Source organism: Festucalex cinctus, chromosome 2 (assembly GCF_051991245.1).
Source record: "Festucalex cinctus isolate MCC-2025b chromosome 2, RoL_Fcin_1.0, whole genome shotgun sequence".
NCBI classification, from domain to species: Eukaryota; Metazoa; Chordata; class Actinopteri; order Syngnathiformes; family Syngnathidae; genus Festucalex; species Festucalex cinctus.
The window spans coordinates 1,093,696-1,118,025 of record NC_135412.1 but is presented as its reverse complement, the minus strand read 5'-3'; the positions used below and the strand labels follow the sequence as shown (position 1 = coordinate 1,118,025).

At 41.9% G+C, this 24,330-nt stretch overlaps 1 protein-coding gene across 7 annotated transcripts in view; it reads left to right on the top strand.

The window, feature by feature from the left end:
- Positions 1–18,378, top strand: part of atp2b3b (ATPase plasma membrane Ca2+ transporting 3b) — a 45,049-nt gene extending 26,671 nt beyond the window's left edge. For 3 of the 7 annotated variants that reach the window (XM_077511958.1, XM_077511957.1, XM_077511959.1), the window contains 6 exons: positions 456–647; positions 737–950; positions 2,070–2,281; positions 6,087–6,194; positions 6,341–6,523; positions 16,596–18,378. In XM_077511958.1, the coding sequence (XP_077368084.1) occupies positions 456–647; positions 737–950; positions 2,070–2,281; positions 6,087–6,194; positions 6,341–6,523; positions 16,596–17,108 (1,422 nt within the window). In that variant the 3' untranslated portion in view covers positions 17,109–18,378. Of the gene's footprint in view, positions 1–455; positions 648–736; positions 951–2,069; positions 2,282–6,086; positions 6,195–6,340; positions 6,524–9,545; positions 9,706–16,595 lie in introns of all 7 variants that reach the window. The other 4 variants (XM_077511961.1, XM_077511960.1, XM_077511963.1 and 1 more) reach the window with 3 other exon arrangements.
- The last annotated feature ends 5,952 nt before the right edge of the window (positions 18,379–24,330 follow it).

Genomic DNA, 24,330 nt, shown 5'->3' with positions numbered 1-24,330 from the left:
GAAGCGTTGTAAAACCGAGGTTTGACTGTAACTCAAAATGAACGCACTCATTTTGACACTCCTAATGTCAACATAGCTGCAACTATTATCAACAAAAGTAGACAAGTATGCTTCTTCATGAAAGAATATGGCCTGCATATTGAATACACAAAGGCAAATTGGTAAATGATGTGTTAAATGAGACTTTTTTTTTTTTTTTCCCCCTCATTTAGAAGGACGTGTCTTGTCAAAAAGCAGCTTTGCCTCAGCTGCCCCATTATAAATAATACATGTTGAAATTTTTAGTCGCAGTCGCGTGCATTTGTCTCGGGCCCCATCTTTTTACTCATGCCAGCTTGCTAAGACTTGGAGGGGAACAACATCGCATTGAGGCAGTAACTCTCCAGAATGATTAGAATGCTTGAACGCTCCCATGATTCATGCCGTGACTCGGCGCATGTCGCAAACTCCGCCAGGGCATCGCCGGGACAGACGTGGCGAAAGAGGCGTCGGACATCATCTTGACTGACGACAACTTCAGCAGCATCGTCAAGGCGGTGATGTGGGGGCGGAACGTCTACGACAGCATTTCCAAGTTCCTGCAGTTCCAGCTCACCGTGAACGTGGTGGCCGTCATCGTCGCCTTCACCGGCGCCTGCATCACTCAGGTGACCACGGAATCGGCCTCGTATCGAACGGAGCGGTTTGCTGACCGTCCGTGTTTTTGTGATCGGATGGCTCCGTCCCCCTTTTGCAGGATTCTCCTCTGAAGGCCGTGCAGATGCTGTGGGTGAACCTCATCATGGACACGTTTGCCTCTTTGGCCCTGGCCACTGAGCCCCCCACTGAGGCCCTGTTGCTACGGAAACCCTACGGTCGCAACAACCCGCTCATTTCCCTCACCATGATGAAAAACATCCTGGGCCATGGAGTGTACCAACTGGTCATCATCTTCACCCTGCTTTTCATTGGTGCGCGCACACGTGCAAAAAAACATTTTTGCAGGAATGAGACATTTCAAACTCAATGCAACATTTTATATTTACATTGATATTAGCCAACTTCTTTCTGGAAATAACTTGAATTTGACTTCATCAAAAAATAATAATGATGCACTATAGATATTTTTTTTCTCTGTAAAAGAGTACATTCGAAGATTGATGGATACCAATAATGATTATATTTTAAGCATTCAGAGTATCATTTTTGTAAAAGAGCTTCTACATTAGTGAAGTTTGAAGTTTATTGAACATGTAAACTAGTGCTGTCAAAGTTAAAGCGCTAACTCATTAATTAATCACAAAAATTATCGCATTAATCACTGTATTACCACAGATTAATCACACTATTAATTTTGTCCGCAGATGATCCTTTTTAGCCGACAGTGGATGGTTACATTAAAGTTAGCTATTGGAGTTTGAGCAATAAAAATAACTACATGCATTAAAGTAAAGAATTTAATCATGTTTACATATACTGTAGGTTATTTTTTCCCATTTTAAATTATGCAAATAATTAATTGATTAGAAAAAGCAGGATGAGCGTGTGCAGTGGATATCAATTTTTGAAGACGTCCTCATAACATTAAATGTCGAAAAAATGAACACAGGTGCGATTCAAATTTAGCGGGCAAAATATGTTGGGGAAAATAAGCTTTTTTTAGGTCAGTGATTAATCATGATTAATCAAAATTCTATGATTTGATTAATCTGCTTAAAAATATTAATCGTTTGACAGCTCTAATGTAAACATAACAAACAAATAGCAAGTAAAAATTAAGAGAAAGAAAAAGAAAAAAAAACTCATAATCATGAGAAAATGTTCAAAAGGAGTAGGAAGAAGTTAAAATCTTATCTAATCCTACCCCTTATTCTTTACTTCTTATTTCAACAGTAAATTAACATCACAATAACAGAAATTAATTAAATTATTATTAAATTTTGTAAGCACTGTACTTTATGAGCATGTTTGTTCATGTAATTCTTATTCTTTTTTTCTTGGTATTTGTCCTGACGTTGCGCTTGTGTTCGTCCTAGTGTGAACTCAACAGGCTGCTCGCCTCTTTCTTCTCTTCCCTCACCCGCTTTCAGGCGAGCGCATGTTCAACATCGACAGCGGCCGCAACGCTCCGCTGCACTCGCCTCCGTCCGAGCACTACACCATCATCTTCAACACCTTCGTCCTCATGCAGCTGTTCAACGAGATCAACGCACGGAAGATCCACGGGGAGAGAAACGTCTTTGATGGCATCTTTTCCAACCCCATCTTCTGTTCCATCGTCCTGGGGACCTTCGCAGTACAGGTAAGATGAAGAATCCCTTTTTTTTTATTTTTATGGATTTGTGTTGTGCACGATGCACGTCTTCTTCATTTAAAAGGAATATTCCATTGGAGGTTTGTGATGCTGTCAAGGAGAATATTGAGATTGTTTAAATCAGGGGTCAGCAACCTTTCTTGTCAAAAGAGCCATTTTTAGCCAAATAAATAACCAAAAATACCTTGACATTCATTTTCTTCTACTTTCGTCTTCAGTTTTTGAATTTTTGTTGGTGTAATTTTTCATACTTCATTTTTCATATATTTTTAGGCTTTTCTGCCTTTCTGTTAAATATCTGACATTTTTAGCAGCTTATGGAAATATTAAGGTCATTTTCTGCCTCTCTTCTTCCTTTTTTGGACATTTTATGGCTATTTTTTGACACATTTTTGGACTTTCTTATTTTGTGTCTGGACATTTTATAGTTACTTTTTCAATGTTTTGTTTTCATACTTCTTTTTTTCATACATTTTTAGGCTTTTCGGGCTTTCTGTTACATTTCTGGCATTTTTAGCAGTTTTATGGACATACTGTGGTCATTTTCTGCCTCTCCTTTTTTGGACACATTTTTTGTCTGGACTTTTTGAATGTTTTCTTTTCTGCTTTTTTTCTCTTAAAAATAAATAATAATAATAATTTTCTGACTTCTTTGGCAGTCCCAAAAATATTTTACAGTAATTTTCTCCCTTTTGTTTTTTGAACATTTTCTTTTCTGCCATTTTTATTCAATTCTCTGACATTTTTTGGCAGTTTCATAAACATTTTATAGTAAATTTCTGATTTTCTTCCTTTTTTGGACATCTTTAGGTAATTTTAAAAAACATTTTCATCTTTTTCTCACAACTAAAAAATTTGGACTTTGAAATTTTTTGGAATACTGTATTTAATTATATATTTTTTGAAAATCATTTGAAGAATATTTTGTCTAAAAAAATTTATAAAAAAAATATGTAAAAAAAACAACAACCAAAAAAACAGCAACAACAAAAACACAACAGCTATTAATTTCTACTTTTTTTATTTATTTTATTTTTTTAAGAGATCCATAGGGAGCCACAGGAGAGGGACTAAAGAGCCACATGTGGCTCCAGAGCTGCAAGTTTCAGACCCCTGGTTTAAATAATTGCATGAGACTGGAGCCAAGATTCAAACCCAGAAGCTCAGAACTGTGAGGCAGACGCAGACAGTCCTATAGTCATTCATCCGTTACAAAACATCCAATTAAAACAATTCTTGTTGTGCCATTTTTTAAACGTGAGGTGCAATTTACAAGCCGTTAGCGTCCCAAAACCCACATTGAAGAAAAAGTACAGTGATAATTAGCAAGTAAACAATTAGACAAAGTCTGATAGCGTCCATTTTAAGCACCCATTTAAGTTTACCATCCAAATGGCCATTAAAAGGCTAACTCAGGTCTGTCATAGGCGTGTAAGCAGTTCGCATCAACCTTAATGTTGGCTTAGTGTGCATTGTGAAAAAAAAACAAATGTTGCAAAGTACGCCATAATGACAAGTTTGCTTATCAATAAATCATACCGAGAAGCACAGCCAGTCGGCATGCATTATTGAAAAAGGTTCGAGGACCTCTGTCTTATGTGTTTCAGCCAAATTAAATAGAGAGGCAAAGTACCACACAGGAATGAATATTGTGAGTTCACAGGAAAGAGCAGACAAAGACAACAACAAAGCAAAGTGCTCCAGTGCTTATTGGTTCTCCAGGGGAAACGAGAGCTGAGAGCGAGCGAGAGAGGAGGAGGAGGGAGATGCTGGTGATTTTGGGGTGACAGAGTCGCGACTAGCCGGAATTTTGAGGGAAATGTCAGCGTTGTATAGACAGAAGGATGCTTGAGAAAGGTAGCAGGCGATAACAGACGGACGGCGCTCTTTGTGGAACGTTATCAGGATCTAATTGAGAGGACGCTTGGCTTCGCTGTCAACAAGATTGTGTCTCTCGAGTCCCTAACGTGACTTTTTGTAAGTCTGCTCGTTACTGCCTCGATGCTAAGAATCTAGTAGCAGGACATCAATTAACGCATGCAGCTAATGTCATATCAGAGCATAACTCATTATGAGACATTTGTCACACTCTTGGAGACATTTTGGTGGGCGGACAAAACCTGGGAAGGTTCACTACTGGGTCAAGATTTCCCCTTTTTGTCTTTGTTAGATACTAAAATTAACATCAAAATGTAACCGCAAGCTGCACGTGCTCAACACAAACAACTGCTGATGAGAATTCAAAGCGATCCGATTGTAAAATGTGAATAACAGAATTTCACTGCTTGAGTGATAATGTGACTTGACGCGACAAGACACGTTTGTCTCCTCATTCAGGCAGAGAGCAACATTTCATTTTACACAAGATTAAGACTAAAGTCTGAAATAAAACGTGTGATAGATGGCAGTTGGCGAGATCATTTAGCATTTAGCATAGCAACAAAAGTTGAACCTTTTGTAAGGTGTGTAGCTTGTTACATCTGGTGTAAAAAACAAAAAAAACGAAAAACAACACTTTAAGATACAAAAAAGGTCTTGCAGTCAAATATGGTGATGGAAGTGTGATGGTCTGGGGCTGCTTTGCTCTTTCAGCGCCTGCATTACCTGTTGTGATTATGGAACAATTATTTCTCCCGTCTCCCTCAAAGTCATGCAGGCAAACATCCGACTATCAGTTTGTGCTTTTTGGTTATGAAGCGGGACAACGACCAAAAACATACATGCAAATCCACCTCTGAATATCTAAGCCGAGTAAACGTTGTGACTTAGGGGTGTCAAGCGATTGATTAGCAATGTTAATCGTAATTAATCACATTACTTCAAAAATGTAACTCACACTGTACTGTAAAAAACGAGTGTGATATTGATTTGTGTTGAGGTCATTTTTCTGCCACTAGATGGCATAATTGCATTTGTAAGAAGTTGGTGACAGCTCAGTGCATTTTTCTTTTCTTAAGAGCTATCTAATCTTTAGCATGAAATAACTTGAAATTGTAAAATCCTACTTGACCCCAGTCTCCACAAATATATGCATTATTATTCAATTTTTTCCCGGATAAATTTTGACGTAGAAGTGTCTGCTGCGTTGCGACTGGAATTCCCCCAGTACAGGCTTGCCAATTAACTCATTTGCTCCCAAAGACGTATAAATACGTTCTATTTTAAATGTTTTAAGTCTCCCAAACACGTATTTATACTTTTTTTTTTTTTTTTTTTTAATGCTAGACCATACAGAAGGCTTTGATGCAGCCTCTCAACTGCAAAGAACGGTTCAAGAAATGGTAGTTATTACACAAGTTTAGGACAAAATCACCACCAGAAATGAAGACAAGCCCTGATCTGTAAATTGAGAAGTACTTTGTTTGTTTAAATCCTGTATTTATAAAGTGCATTTTCCTGAGTGAAACCGGCAGACTGGGCCTTTAAAGGAACTTTAAATTCACTCTAAATTAACACACTAATTTTGACACCCCTGCTTCAACCCAACCGTGATTGCCGTGTAAGACGCTCCAATATAACGGAATTAAAACAAGTCTGCGGCGAAGAGTAGAGTGGGCCAAAATCCTTCGCAGTGGCAGTTATCATTAATTAGTGAGTTCAGTCACAAGGTTCAATTACTGTACTTTCTCAGGCCTTTATCACCTTAATAAATACTATCATCATTTAGAAACTGAATTGTATATTTATGTGCTAATATGTGATATTAGCGCGAATGCAACAGTGCGGTGTATTGTGGTCATACAGTCAAGTCCTGATTTTGCGTGTGGGTGCGTGCTTCTCTCTCTGCCTGCAGATTGTGATTGTGCAGTGGGGAGGGAAGCCATTCAGCTGCGCGCCACTCAACATCGAGCAGTGGCTCTGGTGTCTGTTTGTGGGCGTTGGAGAGCTTCTGTGGGGTCAGGTGAGCGCCTCTTCAGCTCGTCGAGTCCAAACATGACGTGCTGGCAAAGCGGGAGCTGTTTGATATGGAATTTTCCGGTGCCATCCCACACTAAATAATGGATGGCATCGTCAGATAGCGAAAAGGTAACAAACTTTGACATCCAGGTGATCGCCACCGTCCCGTCGGAGCGACTGCCGTGCCTGAAGGAAGCGGGTCTCGGGCTGGAGCCCGGCGAGGAGGAAGGGGAGGAGCTTGCCGAAGATGAAGAGGAGATCGACTGTGCTGAGAGAGAGCTGCGCCGCGGACAGATCCTCTGGTTCCGAGGCCTCAACCGCATACAGACGCAGGTACTGTATATGCTTTGATGAGACTGGAATCCAAAACCCAACAATTTGGTGCCTCTCTGTTGTTTGTTCTCTCTGTGCCGTTGAGTTTTCCCTCTAACGTGTGCTTCTCTTTCAACACAGCCGACATTATGTTCTTCTCGGACTTTCGTTGTGATTCTCCTGAAACTTAAAAGTGGTGGTTCGTAAAGATGTACTGTGGTGTGAGTGAGTGAGTGAGTGAGTGAGTGAGTGAAACAAAAGTACTATTCGCGCTCTGTATTTAAGCAGAGGCAAAGCTAACTGTACTTCCGTTCGAAATGATTCAAACAAACAAAAAATTAAAAGTACTGAATGAAATATGCTTAAGTACAAAAGTAAAAAGTATGAATATTGACACAAAATAGTTTCCCAATCAACTTACATAGTGCTTGTGCTGCGAAGAAAAGAAAAAAACACGTCACACGTTGTTTTGCTAGCATGTACACATAGCTTTGCTAACATTGTGAATCGAATTCATTTAAAAAAACTACATAAATAAATAAGGTCATTATAATATATATATATATATATATATATATATATATATATATATATATATATATATATATATATATATTTATATATATATATATATATATATATATATATATATTTATATTTACGATAAAAACATATTTGATTATATTTTAAATAAATGATGACATTTATAAATCACCATTACACCAAATGTAGTTCTTTTAATTAGTGCGATTCCTGCACGTTTTTCTCTTTGAAGAGCTGGTCCGGTCTCATTTTGTCTTTTAACTCTTTGACTGCCAAAAGTAAAAAAAAACAACAAAAAAAACAGACGATTTCGAGCATTTCCACTCATCTTTCAAGGCAAACAAAATATTGCGCGCTACGACTACATAAACAAAAAGAAAAAGTATGTTTCTCCCTTATTCCATTCTTTAGTAACTAATCACCATTTGGAAATAGGTCATTTGAGTGACATAACGAAAATAGAAAAAAATACAGAGAAAACTAGCTTTTTGTGGAAAGATTTGTTTGTTTGCACAACGGTGACTTTGACACTTTTTTTTTGTTTTTGTTTATTGACGCCCTGTGAATTAGATTTAATGTGACAAAGGATTTGATCATTCCCGTCATCCTTGAAAATGTTCGATTAATCAGATTCGTCATGTTTCATTGTAATTTGATACACCGTGAGCCCAATGAAAAGAGATACAATTCTGCCACCTGCTGGCCATAGTTAGTGGCTGTTTTTGATTTCACAATCCATTGACCAGGCAGCGCTGCACTTAGACATTGCACTGACCATTGATGTAAAAAAAAACAAAAAACAAAAAAAAAAAACTTGGTAAACGTCAATGACCGTTTATGGCGGCATTCACTAGGATTTTAGTATACGTCAATAAATGTTTTTGGCGGTCAAAGAGTTAATAAGTAGCATAGCATGTTGTAAGATGGGATACAGGTAACAATTGTTAGCAGCATGTCACATTTTGCCAATGAAGATGAAGCTTCGCTTAACATCTCTACCGACGTTCCCCACTGACAGTCCCGTGGCCCAGCTGCGATGAATATTTTAAGACGAATGGCGATCAGAATAGCCCAAGCTAACTAGATGAACCGCTATTCTCATCCACCGCCATCTTATTTTTATACCTTTTCGGACCAACACAGATACACGAAGACTGTGTTGCCTTGTTGACTGTTTTTTTTTTGCTGCTCCACAGAACGTTGATAGTCTGGCATCGGCAGCAGATGGGCCAGATGAGAGTGCACTGTAAAAAAAAAATTTAATTAGCCGACTTCAAATTTTAGAAATTGATAAGGAGAAGCAGAGTTGACTAATAAATTCAACTGCTACCAAAAAGCAGTTCAGCTATTTACATTATTTTTTTTTTGGGTGTCATCATCTACCAAGTTTGTAGATGATGTGCTTCATGATTAGGGGCTAATACACGATGCAAAACTTAAAAAAAAGAGAGATTTTATTTTTCAAAACCGTTCAGCCCTACTTGCAATTCAAGTGATTGCTCGCAAAAAACGGCCGAGCATCGTATCTCGAAAAACTTGTAAGTCGGTCGGGACACTCGTAAGGCACCGCTGTATTTGTTCTTTGTGTGCGTGTGCATGCGTGTGTGAGGCGGTGTTAGAAACAGCAAAAAGGCACCAGCATAGACGCTGACAAACGGCAACGTTCTAGAGCAGGGGTGTCCAAACTTTTTCCTCTGAGGGCCACATACAGAGAAAATAGAAAGCTGCAAGAGCCACTTTGATTTTTATTTATTTATTTTTTTTAGTTATTAACACATTCATTGCCAGACCAGCAAAAAAAAAATGCATTGTTTGACGTCTTTTTCCGTAAATGGCAGTGAATGAGTCAAACATGGTAAAAATCAATGAAGCAATTATAAATTGTTGATATAATGTGCAGTTACTTATTGAAAACTGCTAACAGTCACAAGGCAAATAGTGACCCCTGTGTGCCACTATAATAGTTACGCTCTCCACTGAGCAGCAGCTGAATCCCAACTTGACATTCTGAACCACAACAAGAACAATCGGTCGTCAACTGACCACACTTAACAACCCTTAATGTGATGTTTTCACATTTTTTTCATTAATAATGAACCATTAATTAATGTGATGTTTTCACAAATTGGACGTTGACGCTAAAAAAACAAGTGGATGAAACTATTTTTATTTCTGGAACTGAATTAGTAGCTGCAAATTTGTGTCTGTGCAGCTAGAAATGTTTAATCCACCCTCTTTTTTTTTTTTTTTTTTTGAAACAGCATTGAAAAATTATTTTTAGTATTTGCCGCGGGCCGCCAACAAATGTATGGCGGGCCGCAAATGGCCCCCGGGCCGTAGTTTGGACACCCCTGTTCTAGAGGAACAAACTCTGCTAAAAAGCGTATGTGGAAAAGAACGTGGACAACAAAGACACACGCACCGACAGGGTTCTGCAACCGCCCCCCCTTCACCCCCCCTCGCCTTCACTGAGTGCCACTGTTTTATCTCTGTCCTGCAGATGGAGGTAGTGAGCACGTTCAAGCGAAGCGGCTCGTTTCAGGGAGCGGTGAGAAGGCGCTCCTCCGTGCTCAGTCAGCTCCACGACGTAAACACTATATCTACCCCCTCTCACGTAGCTCTCTCCACCGCAACAGCCAATACCAGCCCGGCCCCAGGGAGTGAGTCCGCCGAAAGCATGCACACACACAAGCACACGCGCCCGCACAAACACAAACATGCACGGCACGTGGACTTGCAGTATTTTACCGTCTCTGGTTGTGCCCCGCCCCCTTCCCCCTCCCCCTCCAGCTCGCCCGCTGCTCTTGCGTGTACAACGAATCCTCTATTCTTTTTTTTTTTTTCTTTCTTTCTTTCTTATTCTCCCTTTCAAACAGCACCCGGTCCCGACCAGCTGTGCAATTCTGGTCTGATCTGGTCTGGTCCCAGTCCAGAGCGTGTTTGGTTTTTTTTAAGTGTTGCGTGTCGAGCGCGGTGCAGGAGGTTGCTCGCCATTTTGCGCTCGTGTGTCAAGAGTCCTGCCGGAGGAAGGCTGATGTTTTCTAACGCAAATAACGACGATGGGATATTTGCAAAAAAAGCCATCGAAATGATGTCAAAGATTCTGGCGGGGAGGTCAAGGATCAAAGTTGACAGAGCAAAGGGCGCAGCTCCTGCTGCACCACGTCTTCCGGTGTGTGCGTCCGTGAGGTCAAGCCAGGTTGGCGTGTTTGACGCCAAACAAAAAATCAGCACGGAGTGATTTTCGAAAGCTGTAAACCTTCGAGTATAAAAGCCCTCAAAAACGCCGCTGTTGCCTAACTTGCCATTCTAAGTTCAGTTTCCCTTTTAGCTTTTTTATTATCATTTTTTTCTTCTCCTCTCTCACTTTTGTTGAGCGTGTTGTGGATGGATTATTTCTGTGACACGACTTTCAGCTGCCACGTCTCACGTTTGCCACTCGTCCTGAGCGCTCCAAAAACAAAACAAAAAACAAACAAACTTGTGGTTTCTCTCCCTGTCTGTCTCGTTTGTTCGTTAACGTTCTCTTTCTCCAGTCTTTCTCTTTGCTGTATGTTGTTTTTGTTTGAGATATTACAGGTTTCCTGTTTGCCCCCAAGTGCACATAAAGACTGTGAAATGTACTTTTGTTGGTCCATAAGTTCGAGTTGTTCGATGTATTCGGATTGCACCCGATCTGAATACAAGCTCGTGTGTAGCATAACGATAAGATTCCTTTAGATGTTCTCATCGTTTTTTTTTTCCCTGTTTCTCCTTCTTTTGTCATTTCCCTCGTCCTTGATTTCATCCATTTCATCTCCGGCGGAGCGTCGCACCCCCCACCTCATGTTTCCTCTTGATTTCTCTGTATGTCAGTTCGGCGAGTGTCTGCGTTTGCGTGTGTGTGCGTGCGCGCGCTTGCTGACGTGCGCTATTGTCATCGCTGGCGTGCGTGTGCGTGTGTGCGCCGGTGCTTTTGACGTGTCTTTGTGTGCGCATGCTTGTGCTGTCTCCTCATCGGTCTTCTCAGTTGCTTCTCCTCTCCAACTTTGCTCCTTCCCTCATGCCCTTTGACCTCCTGCCATCCCACGCTGCCTTCTTCTTCTTCTTCATCTTACGCAATCACCCCCCCCCCCGGTGATGTCGAGGTAGTCCGAGAGGCTTGCGTCTGCGCTGAAGCCACGCTGCTTTTTGATCTTGGCCGTTCTCCACAGACGCAAGAAGTCGTTCTTTGAGAAGATTTCTTCTCTTTCCATCATGATTGCCGTACAGTACATCATGAATTATATGGAATTTTCCCCGCCAGGCTTTTGAATTTGAGCTGAGAGGTAATTGTGGTGAATGCTGAAGCATTCACACGTATGTTATTGTGATTTTTATTCTCCACACTTATTTTGCCGCGTAACCACTCCCACATAATGCTTACGATTTACACCGTTCAAATTTCAACTAGCTTCAAAAATCGATGCCTCCTTGGGTATATATTAGAAATGCACGATAATATCGGTGGCCGATAATTAGCGACCAATTTGACGTCAAACAGATAAAACAGATAATAGAGAAATCTGCCGATAATTATCGGCAATTTGATTTCATACAGATAAACTAGCAATAATTATAGACATGCCAAGTTGATCCGTCTGTTGTGGTTGTGGCTCATATCAATAAAATTCAGCTTCATGGTGCTTTACATACATTGAAACCTTGTGCAAAGTTGATACAATGTTTCAGTGTATTTGTTAGACTTGGAGTCAGCTTACTTATCAGTTATCGACATCGGCACTTCTCAATTATTGAAGGAAGATGTGCGTCTTTTTTTTGTGTGTGCTTTCATCCACCTGAGCTGTGCTGGACCTTTTGTGATCCCTGTCGTGGATCCGGTTTGTTTTCATTTCATGTTTGGCCTCTAGTTTCATCTCCATATTTTGCAGCAGAGTTCAGAAAAAAGACGACAGTCTTCTCTCAAGTCTGCCCTCGGTTCCTTCATTCTTTCTTGCCTTCTTGCGTATTTTAACGTTAAACTGCGTCAGGAACAAAACGCCAATGATTGGCGCGAGGGCTGCTGAGCTGCCGCTTAAGTGAAAAGTTTGCATATCGAAAGGACGCGAGCTCGCATCATTTGGAAACGATTTGATGTGACACCTCACAGCTTCTGTCTGTCTTTATGTTGCACTTTCTTCCCATCAGCAGTTTTTTTTTTTTTTCTTCTTCACACAGCAGCCTCAACCTTCCAGTGCCTCTCGTTCCTCGTACTTTTTAATCATCCATCGTTTTTCCATCAAGCTACGCTGAGAGGGCCGGCAGGGGGGGGATGAAGGAAAGCGAGGGGGGGACGGTTTAAAACACGGCAGCGCCCGCGACATGCGGGCCTCGGCCGGTCACGCTGCGGGCGACATATACTCGAACGTTTACTCCACCTAAACGGGGACAAAAAAAAAAAAAAAAATGAAAACAAACCAAGTTGAGGAAGTAACATTCTGAAACCTTCTCAGTCTCGCATGACGTGTTTTTCTGCTGTCTGACAGGCTCGTTGGAAAAACAGATAAGCACTCAACCTACTGCTTGACCGTCTGTCTGTCTGTCCGTCAATTTGTCTTGTCTTGTCTGTCAGTCTATCACGAGTCATGTGTCGAGACTTGTCAGAGTTTGGCCAACTGCAGCATCGACCCTTTCAAAAGTGGAGTCGCTGCGGCAGTTGCTAGCAAGCCGTTAGCCAAACGGTTTCTGTGTGCTCGTGCCTGTCTGGATTCTTGCATTCAACTTGCTCCTTTTTTTTTCTTTGAGCTCATTCTGCTTTTCCTCCGTTTGGGCCCGAGGGAAGGGTTGCATGGACCGACCGACCGACCGACCGCCAGACCGCCATGGCGACAGAATGCCTTTTTATGCACGCCTATGCCACAAGCACGCACGCACGCACACACACGCCGCATAACGCAACTACCTCCCAATCCGCTCGTGGACCTCATCCTGCCGTGTGTTTTGTTTTGGTGTGACGCAGAGCGAGCGAGAGTGTGAGTGACGATGAACTGATTCAGCATGCGTGAGCTGGCTGCCTGTGGACGCGTGACACGGATGACTTTCAGCCAATCGCATCTTTGTTTTTGAACAATCTAAACGATCACGTGCTCTCAGAACCTGCTGTGATGTCAGCTTTCTCTTTTCTTTTTTTTTTTTTTTTTGCAACTCTTCCAATTTTATTTTTCATGTCCCGCAGCAAACTTCCTCATCAGCATCATCCTGATTCCGCTCTGCTCGCCGTTTGTTTCTCACCGCTTGCATGACCGCAGGACATTTAGCGCGCGTGCGCGAGCGCAAAAAAGACTGACGCAGAACTCGCAGTGCACAAACAACTTTCCCAATGCATGCAGATGGTCCAAATTAGGGCTGGGTATCGATTCAGATTTACAAAATCGATTCGATTCAGAAGCGCCCAATTCGATTCGTTATTTGAAGGATAAACACTCCCGAAGTCGATGCTAACTTCCCGTTAGCAAATGCTGACTTCCTGTTAGCGCTAGGCTAGCGATGTTTTAAAAACAAAGCATGTTTTTTAAATTTAAATACACAGTGTTTGTAATTCTTAATGTTGTGCATTTAATTTTACAGTTAACTCCAACTTTGGTAATTAACTCATTCACTCGCCGCCATTTTCACATTTCGCAATCCCGTTTGCTCCCGGCTGTTTTACTGGATTTTGACTGATTTTGCAAGGCCCACAGAATATTGTGTTCTATTGCTATAAAAGCATGGAACCTATCAAAAGAAAGATTAAAGTCTCTTCTTTCATCAGGAAAAAAAGTATTTTTCTATCTGTTTCCGTTTTGCAGCAATTAGCATTAGAAGAGAGCTAAGTTTCATCGGTTTTCACAAATCTATTTAAGTAATTTAGCTTTTTTTCTAGATGGCCCTGGTTGATCTCCTTTGCTCTGCTGCCACCTGCTGGCCGTTTGTGTAATAACTACCATTTCTGCAACCGTTCTTTGCAGTTGAGAGGCTGCGTCAAAGCCTTCTGTATGCTCTAGCATTAAAAAAAAAAAAAAAAAAAAAAAAAAAAAAAAAAAAAAAAAAACCTTTAAATACGTCTTTGGGACACTTAAAACATAAAAAAAACATATTTACACGTTATTGGGAGCAAATGATTTAAACAGCTTAAAGGACGCTTAGGGACAACAGAATAACATACGCTACACACTTGCTAGTTGCTAATGCTACGCAACCAAAAATGGTACATTCCGGCTACTTTCATAGCGTCAGAAACTTCGTCTTTCTTCGATAACGTTTTAAGGCGAAAATAATTGGACCTATTAACTCAATTGGCCGATTGTTTTGGCTAATGTTTGAAGGCCAATAATCGGTCAATTATAATCGGCGGCCGATTAATCGGCACATTAATTTTCGGGCGGAAAAAAAATTGTATTAAAAGTATCGAGTCATGGTTTTATGAATTGACATTGGGCTATGAAAAGTAATATCGATTCGATATCGATATATTGATATTTTAGACCCAGCCCTAGTCCAAATCACGACATGGGAAAATCTAACTGTTGCTCCGTTCTGTTACGACGGCTGCAGCATGCATGCGTGCATGCGTGTGCGTGCGTGCGTGCGTGCGTGCGTGCGTGCGCGTGTGGCCACTTGCTGATTTCTCGATTCTACATTCAACTAACTCACGATTTTCTGCTTCTTCTCCATCTGTGCCTGGCATTTCGCCTCGCCTGCGTGTGCATGCTTGCTATCCAGTGTGTGCGGCAGTGCGAGTGTATTTTACCACACACACCCACGCAATTGCACACGCACACACGCACATCAAGTGTGTATTATGTGAGCTGTTTGCTGCTTTTGTGGTTTTTGTGGATGCTGGTGTGTAAGAACTGACATAACGTGTTTGTCAACAGCAAACTCATTTCAAAACACCTTTTTTTTTTTTTTAACATCTTTTGGCGACACGCAAGATCAGGTGGACTTGAATGAATGTTTAATCTGTGAATTGAACGTATCCCACATCCAATAATCGGTGGAGGTTGAATCGTCCAGACTTGTTTGTTTTCCAATTCGTCCGTCTGGGCTTTTAAACAAATGACTTCCTTTCTTTGTGTCCGAGTGCCCCCAAATTTTGCGATTCCGTTATGTTGGCTGAAAACATTTTTTTGACATCAAACAAAAAAATACGAGACATTAGATCGACATTTTTTTTTAGCTTTTATTTGCAGGTATTTGCAGTTGGGTCCAACGCACAATTTACAAAATAGCAACTTGTATTTGAGTCCAAAATGACTGACGGTCGTGTTTTGTTGGTCACGTGTGATCCATATTTATTATTCAAATAATAAATCGCAGTGATTGTGCGTGTTCGGTTTCAACAGCTTCAGATGAGAATTCTGCTTGTTTACACGAGTTAGTCGGGGTGTTAAAAAAATAAAAAAAATAAAATTGATTCGGCAATATATCGTGATATTACAACACACAATTCTCGAATCGATTTTTAAACATTCATTTTTGATGGAAAAATATTCAACAAAACGTCTTACTTATGGTTAGAGTTCACACCTTAAGCATGGAAATGTGTTCTATTAATGGAACATTAAGCCTTAATATTTTATTTCAATGCTGTTCAAACATGAAACTGTCTGAAAAACAGAAGTTGCTGCTCTGTTTGTTGGAATCATTTTTTTCCCTTTTTATTTGGAATCATTTTTTTCCCCCTTGTTTTTCGGAGCAATTTTTTTTTCTGTTTTTCTGAATATATATATATATATATATATATATATATATATATATATATATATATATATATATATATATATATATATATATATATATATATATATATATATTTTATATATATATATATATTTATGGCAGAAAAAAAATATTAAGTAAAACAGGAAAAAAAATATTCAGAAAAACAGAAAAAATATTGCTAAAAAAAACAAAGCTCCCCCAAAAAAATATTCAGAATTTTTTTTTCCTTTTTTTTCAAGTGAATGCAATACGATTCTGTACGATTCATCTCAATTATACCCTTTTTTTTTTCTACTGTAGATGAAAACTCAATTTTAAGACCGCATATTATTGTCACTTCAACATGTTTCATTGAAACAAAGTTTAACATTAAATATTTAATTTGAGTCAAATGACGACAAATGACCCGCTGGTTACAATTAATGTTCTCTTCTGAATTGTTTGTTTGTTAGATGCAGACGTAAATAGATGAACTTTTCATTTCTTGCCCTCACATTAATATTTTGATGTCAAACTCAAATGTTTTCAGTGTCCTTGTTACAATACATTTGGTGGGGAATGCAGTTTGGAAAAAAAATAAATAAATAATAATAATCGCTTGAAAATAAGGAGCTCGTCGAGATGCATAACTTGGAGTCATTGAAAGTCAACCGTAACGCCACCTGGCCTTGAGTGTCTGTCCGTTTGTGTCTGTCTGTCTTCTGGAGGAGACCAGTCGGTCTTTGCGGGTTTCCCTTGACTTTTTTTTCCCCTCCAGTTTAGCGTCTGACTCGTTCTTTCTCTTCTTCTCGCGCCTTCTCCCCCGCCTCCCCTTTCCTTTTCCGCGCAGATGCGAGTGGTGAAAGCATTCCGTAGTTCGCTGTACGAGGGCCGGGAGAAACCCGAATCCCGCAACTCCATCCACAACTTCATGGCCCACCCGGAGTTCCTCATCAACGACCTCATCCACAACATCCCGCTGATCGACGACACCGACGCGGACGACGAATCCGAACTCAGCCGATATCAGCACGTGCACCCGGCCCTTCGCAAGCCGCCGCCCCCTCCCGCTCAGCCCCAGCCCGCCGCCCGCACCCGCCCCGCCCGCCCGTACCGTCAGCACAGCCTCCCGGTTACCCAGTGCAACCGAAACAACAACAACAACAGCGGCGGCGGCGGCGTTTCATCCGTCGCCCACGCCAACAAACACGGCATCGACGCCGTCGCCCCTAGCAACCAGACCGCTCATCATCATCACCACCACCACCATCAACACTGCAGCAGCCATCTTAGCAGGGACCGGCTGGGGAAGCCCCCGACCCCTCACCTAGCCCACCTCTGCTGCGTGGAGACCACCTTATAACCGAGTGGGTTTGGGAGAGTCCAAAATGGGAGCAGAGGAGAGAGCTTGAGGACGCGCACGTGACGTTTCCATCCAGACTCTGCTGTCACACGGGAGGGGGGGATGGGGGGGGGGGGGGGGGGGGGGGGCAGCGGCTGCCGACTCCACGTGAATATTGACGCTATCGAGCCCTTTGACCCCCACTACCCCCTCCCCCTCATCCACTTCCCACCCACCCTGCCTTGACCTCACTCGCGCTTCTTTTCAGCCCGCCGTCCGTCTGCCGAAGGCGGGCTCGGAGACGGAAGCCGTCCTTCAAAAGCGCCATCCGACCCCGTCGGGTCATGTGGTCGCAGGGGCCCGATCCCGTCCGATTCCCCTCCTGGTGTTCATTGAGTGCGGTTGCCATGACCCCGCCCACTCGCCCGCCGTGCCGCGACGCCACAAGTTCATCTTGGTTTGTCATTGAAAACATTTGAGCAACTCGTTTTGCTTCCGACGTCCTCGTCTCGATTCGTTCAATTCCTCAACATGATCTGGTGCTCATAACCTTTCCACGTTGCTTCACTTTCTTCTCGTCGTCCCTGCAGCATGATCTTATTTTTTTTCCCATTTGACGTTCACCGTCACTCCTCCCTCTCTTTCAATACGCGTTGTTGTCTTTGTCTCTTCGGGAAAAAAAAAAAAAAAAAAAGTATATACATTTGAAACAGATAACCTTCATTTAAGCCTATTAGTAAAGGAAGGAGTTATATAAATATATATACAGTACATATGTATATATTATATTATTTTTTTTATTAATAATTGGGAAGCGACAATACGGAACTTTTCATCAGTCGCCGATCCTGGAATGCTGCCCCCGTGTCCACATGATATCGTCTGTGTGGGATGTATACGTCGACACATACATCCAGTACAGCTTCCTCATGAATACGATGAACTGATGATGTATGGCGTATGTCTCCATACCGTATCCTATCCAAGGCGCCCTCATTTCCTCTCCTCCGCCCTCGTCTGGCTGTTCCTCTTCCCCCTGCTTTGCTTTGCTATCCCCCGCCCCCAATTTTATTTGTTATTTTTATTTTTTTGGAACGTTTGTGAAGCATTATCCCTTTAAATGGCATCAGGTCACAATGCACAGACTATATGGCCCTTTAAGACTGACACTCAACTCAAACCTGCTCCTGCTCACATGCTACGGGGTCAACACCATCTTGTACAACTGGATGGATGGATGGATGGATGGATAGATAGATGGATGGCTAGCTAGCTAGATAGCTGGCTGGCTGGCTAGCTAGCTAGATAGCTGGCTAGCTAGATGGCTGGCTGGCTGGCTAGCTAGATGGCTGGCTGGCTGGCTAGCTAGCTAGATAGATAGCTGGCTGGCTAGCTAGCTAGATAGCTGGCTGGCTAGCTAGCTAGATAGCTGGCTGGCTAGCTAGCTAGATAGCTGGCTGGCTAGCTAGCTAGATAGCTGGCTGGCTAGCTAGCTAGATAGCTGGCTGGCTAGCTAGCTAGATAGCTGGCTGGCTAGCTAGCTAGATAGCTAGCTGGCTGGCTAGCTAGCTAGATAGCTAGCTGGCTGGCTGGCTAGCTAGCTAGCTGGCTGGCTGGCTAGCTAGCTAGATAGCTGGCTAGCTAGATGGCTGGCTAGCTAGATAGCTAGATGGCTGGCTGGCTAGCTAGCTAGATGGCTGGCTGGCTAGCTAGCTAGATGGCTGGCTGGCTAGCTAGCTAGATGGCTGGCTGGCTAGCGAGCTAGCTAGATGGCTGGCTGGCTAGCGAGCTAGCTAGATAGCTGGCTGGCTAGCGAGCTGGCTGGCTAGCGAGCTAGCTAGATAGCTGGCTGGCTAGCGAGCTAGCTAGATAGCTGGCTGGCTAGCTAGCTAGCTAGATAGCTAGATGGATAGATAGAGTGAATGATTCAAACAGCCAAATATTCATCATTGATTTAGACGTTAGCGCTAGGTTTAGCCGCTAAACCTAGTGCTAAACGTTAGCACCTAAGCCTGTAAAATCCTACAATCTCAAACCAATAAGAGCATTGTATGTCACGTTTGATTGATTGATTTGATCAATTCAATTTCCCCACATTCGGCAGAAAAGTGCCGTAACCGGCTGATGATTGCGCGAGAAGATTCATATTTTCATACGTTACACTTAGCGTCGTCTTGCTTTAAAACTGGACGCCGCGCACTTCGAAACGAATCCGCTCGCTTATTTCCGAATGGGAAACCAATAGCAGGCGGAAATTGACGCCGTTTTACCCACAAGCTTGTCAGATTTATAAAGTGTGACTTTCAGCAACTCTAAAATCAGATTTAGTGGATGACGTCGTGTTACAATTGTCCCCATTTTAGGCCATGTCCGCCTCAAACAAGTTTGTATTTTATTTATTTTTTTACTATTGTTACTATTTTCGTAGCCAATTTGCACACACAATCACAATACTTTATTATTACATTATTCCTTCTTAAAATTGTTATATTTTATTTGACTTCTTTTAAAACATTTCATTATTGTTCTGCTGCGACAAATCATGCATTTCTACTGCCTCATAGTGAGGCGTTTGGGTCCATTGTGAACTCCGGTCCAAGTTAACCAACTTTGGTTGCTTGCCTGATAAATGGAGGGAAGTGAACGGACTCGCATACAATCTTGTACAGTTAAAACTGTTTTTATGCTACTATACAGGCACTTTGCTTTCGCAGAAATGTGTGCTTTCTAATGTGTCGGCTAGTTCGAAACGATATTTCCGATGTCCTTGAGGCTCTGGGGTCAATTGTAACACAATCGCAACAAGTTGTCCCATCGACTTGCCGAGCCTTTCCAAATCATTTTGAAAGGCGTAATTGAATTAGTTTTAATGTTATTTGCTCTTGGTTTGCCTTACTAAGACCATTTATGTAATAAGCGAAGTGCGCATCTCGAATTCAAGGTGCATTATGGGTAGCGGCGTGGTGCATTGTGGGCAAGCGAAACTACCAAACGGTCATTGAAAATGAATTGGATCCAATAGATAGAAACGTTTCAACGGCCGGAAAGTTGCTTTTTTTTTTTATTAACATTCATAGCATGTGGTTTACTGACATCGGGGAAGTTGACTTGCAAACTTTAAAGTGGACAGTTAGGCAAAGATTGTCACCACTCGAATCTCCGCCATTCAAATTGATAGGGCGGCTGGTAGCCTCGGTTTTTCCCTCGCGCATGCGCACTTCGCTTATTATGGCAACAATGTGAAAGACTTTGAACGTTTTTCGAGAGTAACACAGCAGCGCAAATATTTCTTATTCCATGATGGTGAGCTCACGTGAGCCGGTGACGTCACATTCCACCACATTCATCCGCGCGGAACATTTAAGCACATTCCAAACGAGCGTATCCCATGTTGCTCCACGTGTGGGCGAACTGCTGACTCCATGTTGCTGCCTCCGAGTGCGACGCAATGCAAATCAACTCCCGCCCTCCGCTCGCCACCGCCTCCTTGTCCTCCCGCCCCCTCCCCTCCCCTCCCCTCCCCCGGCCCGCCCTTTTGTCCTGTTGACTTCCGGACCGGACCACCACCATAAAATAAAAAAAAAAGGCAAGGGCGGATAATATGCAACTTGACTGACATGCCATCATGTGTAACCCGGATTGGAACTGCAGCGCAACAGGGATGCTCACACATGCAAAAACAGGAGCAGGAACGCGCGTCGTCCTGCTGGTTCTGTTTCAAGAGGGGCTTCAAGGCTCTCTGGGGAAAACAAAACAAAAAAACAAACAAACAAACAAACCCGTAACTGTACAGAACTCTTGTCTTCTTGAATGCTCATCATCATCATGGCCGCCACCCACATCCGGGTGTTGGCGTTGTGTTACTCTTGTCTGTTTTGAAGCATGCATTTTGGTATCATTAATGTCACTCTTTATGTGTAGGTAAATCATTTAGAGTACTGTCACGACTGTGTGCAATGAACTCTTCACATTTGCTCTCGCTCTCTCTCATACACGCACGCACACACCTGGTCAAGTCTTAACATTGTCTTTCATTGCCTCGTAGCACAGATCTGCAGTGCTTCTTACAAGAAACAAAAAAGAAAAAAAGAAAAACGAAAAAGACACGCCCAGCACACATCCTGAGCAAATCTACAGTGTTGTAAATTAGACGGAGCGGTTCCAGCCATTTTCTGTCCATCTGTTCAGCCATGTTACGTTCTGATGTTGTGAGATTGATGAACAGAAGGCAACGCAAGAATGTGGGAAAAAAAAGTGATATTTATCCCAAATTAGAACTTGTACAACTGCATCGAAATTGCACACATGCAACTTTAATTTAACAGGTACGATGTTCCTGTTACTCTATTTGATGCTTTTCGCCCCCTTTTCCTTTTAGCCGTTTTGATTTTTGTAGGGAGAGGAAAAAAGTCAACAGAAGCACTTGTACATTACGATGATTACTGATGATTTTCTCCACCGGCGCCCCCCACTGATGGAAAACATACATTGCACATTCTCCTGAGCATATTCTGTGGGCTGCGTTTTCTGTCCAGTGAACAGCCGCCGAAGATGTTTTGTTTTGTTTTCAAATCCCTCGACCGCCGTCGTCGGTGACTTTGCAAGTGAAGCGGGAGACAAATGTTAAAAAGAAGCGGACAAAAAAGGAGGTTGGTCAGCTGGAGGGTGCGCGCGCAGAGCTTGGGACCGCAGTAGTGCAACGCTTCCATTTGTTTAGGCTGCTCCTTTAGATCTGCCGCAGCTGTTTCCGGCCTGGGGGAGAAATTTGAGCTTTTACATGATTCATGAAACGGTTTGTACATTTTGTGCGCGGGATGCCCCCCCCCCCTTCTTCTTGCACAATGCAGAGCTGTTCTGCAGACAGAAAATGCAGCCTGAACTGTGCTGAAATGGAAAAAAAAAAAGACCAAAAAAAAAAGGAACACAAAGACTATTGAATATATTAAAGAGTTACCTGCCTGTTATTTAAGCGAATAAATATCTCTATATATATGAGGAAGAACACACCTGTATACTGTAGACAAACTGTATGGAAATCTAAGATAATTTATCGGGAATTAAATCCTACACCTTTTTGTCTGTATGAAAGAAAAAAAATACATCAAAGTATTCTACAATAATAACTTTGACAAGTCTGTGTGAGCCTGTGTTGTTTGTTTATGTTGATTCTCAGTGGTATTAATTCATATTGGCCAAAAATATACGGTAGGGAGGTTGGATGGTTTAAGATTGATGACTGCTCGAGTCCATCTTATGTAACGAGGTCATTTTAGGATACTCCATGCTAAGGATTGAGAAATGTTGCCTGGGAGCAAGATAGTCAATTATGGAAAGTATTCAGAGTTTCACCCTTTAAATCTCTCACTCTATTTCCCACAAAAATGTGGGTATTTTATCTGCATGTTGATAACATGGAAGAAAACGTTGAGATGGATGTAATCGTTGCATTTCAGGTTAGCCCAATTTGATCACCATTTAGTTCTGGACTATGTATGAATGACATCTTGTTACTCAGTCATTTGAGCCTGGATTAGAAACAAACATACGTCAATTTTCTACAGTGCATGCTTATTCTTATTAAGGTCACATGGTGAGCTGGAGCTTATCCCACCTGACTTTGGTGAAGAAGAGGCTGGATCCACAAGATAGTCGTCCATTGTAAAAAAAAAAAAAGCCGGCGAGACTTCTTTGTTGGCCGAACTGCTCACTGACCAATGACAGGCAGTTTGCAACGGCGGAGTCCAACCCAAGACGCGATTAGGACCGCCCCCTCATTTGAATAACATTTCCACTTGGCAGTACGGCCCAAAACTGCCAAAATTCAAAATAGATAAATGACTAAATAAAAAAATAAATGACTAAATAAAAGACTAAATAAATAAAATGACTAAAAGTGAAAATAAAAATGGACAGATTGATTTCCATTTATATATTTTATATAATTTTCGAATTATATTTTTTTAGATTCATTTTTATTTTCACTTTTAGTCATTTATTTTTGAATTTCGGCAGTTTTGGTCCTCATAAAAAAAATGCATGCTGAGAGAGTGAAGATACCCTTCACTAAAAAATGTAAAGCCCCGCTTAAAGAGAAATGGCGGCATCCTGAAAATACCTGACCGAGACGTCACAAGCAAGATGTGACATCATTGATTTGCCATTACAGCGCATTCTTGTTTCGCGAATCTTTCCCAAACAATTTCGGAGGGAAATGTTTGCTGCACAATGTCGGAGCGTACCACGGTAAGGTCAACTGGGGCGATCTTTCAAGGTCACTGGAAAAGCCGCAAGCTGGGTGATGCTGCCCTCTAATGGATTAACCAGTCAATGCATGTGTCAGATCATACGTCAGGGTTTTCATGGGGGGGGGGGGGGGGGGGGGGGGGACAAAAAAACATTATACACATAAAAGAGAGGGCTCAAAATGTCTTGTATTTAATGATACATTTGGTGCTTTAAATACTTTGTTCATGGAATTTCTGGACATGTGACTGATTTTGGAAATAGTCATGCCAGGGAAATGTTAAAGCAGGTAATGAACGTTTTGGATGTTTGTTTGTTTTTTAACCAAAGATTGCAGTCAGAACAGGAAACCGAGTGTAGTGCAGGCGTAGTGAATCCTGGTCCCCGGGAGCCACAGTCCTGCCTGTTTTCCATGTCTCCCTCCTCCAACAGACCTGACTCAAATGATCAGCAAGCCCTGTAGGAAGCATGATCATCTTATTTATGAATCAGGTGTTGGTGAAGGGAGAAAATCAGTCAGGAAAAGTGGCTCCCGAGGTTCAGGGTTTCCTACCTCTGGTGAGCGGCATCTGCGTTTGACTTTCATGCAGACGCCGCAGGTTGATGACCTTTGGTTGATATTGCAAGAATGACTGCATGCATCCAACCATTTTTGAGATGCTTTTGCTCCTTTTTCATGTCGCGGTCAAAGCGCATAGCACAACAAAACCTTGTGCTAATTAATGCACCAAGTCCACAAAATAGACAAAAATAATGTACAATCAATACAGATTAAAGTAAATAAATAAAATATCATAGGCAATATCCTGTTTTGTTTTTTAAATCAATTTTCTTGTTGTAAGGTCCTTATGACAGATGTTAAATCTGCTTCAATTTGGCCGAACTTTTAGTCTCGCCTCACTTAGCATCAATCCATGTTTGATGACGTTATCAACTCGTCTTATACACAAATTTCATTTGCCACTTACGACTTGTAGCATGGAGTCATAGCCACTTGTTG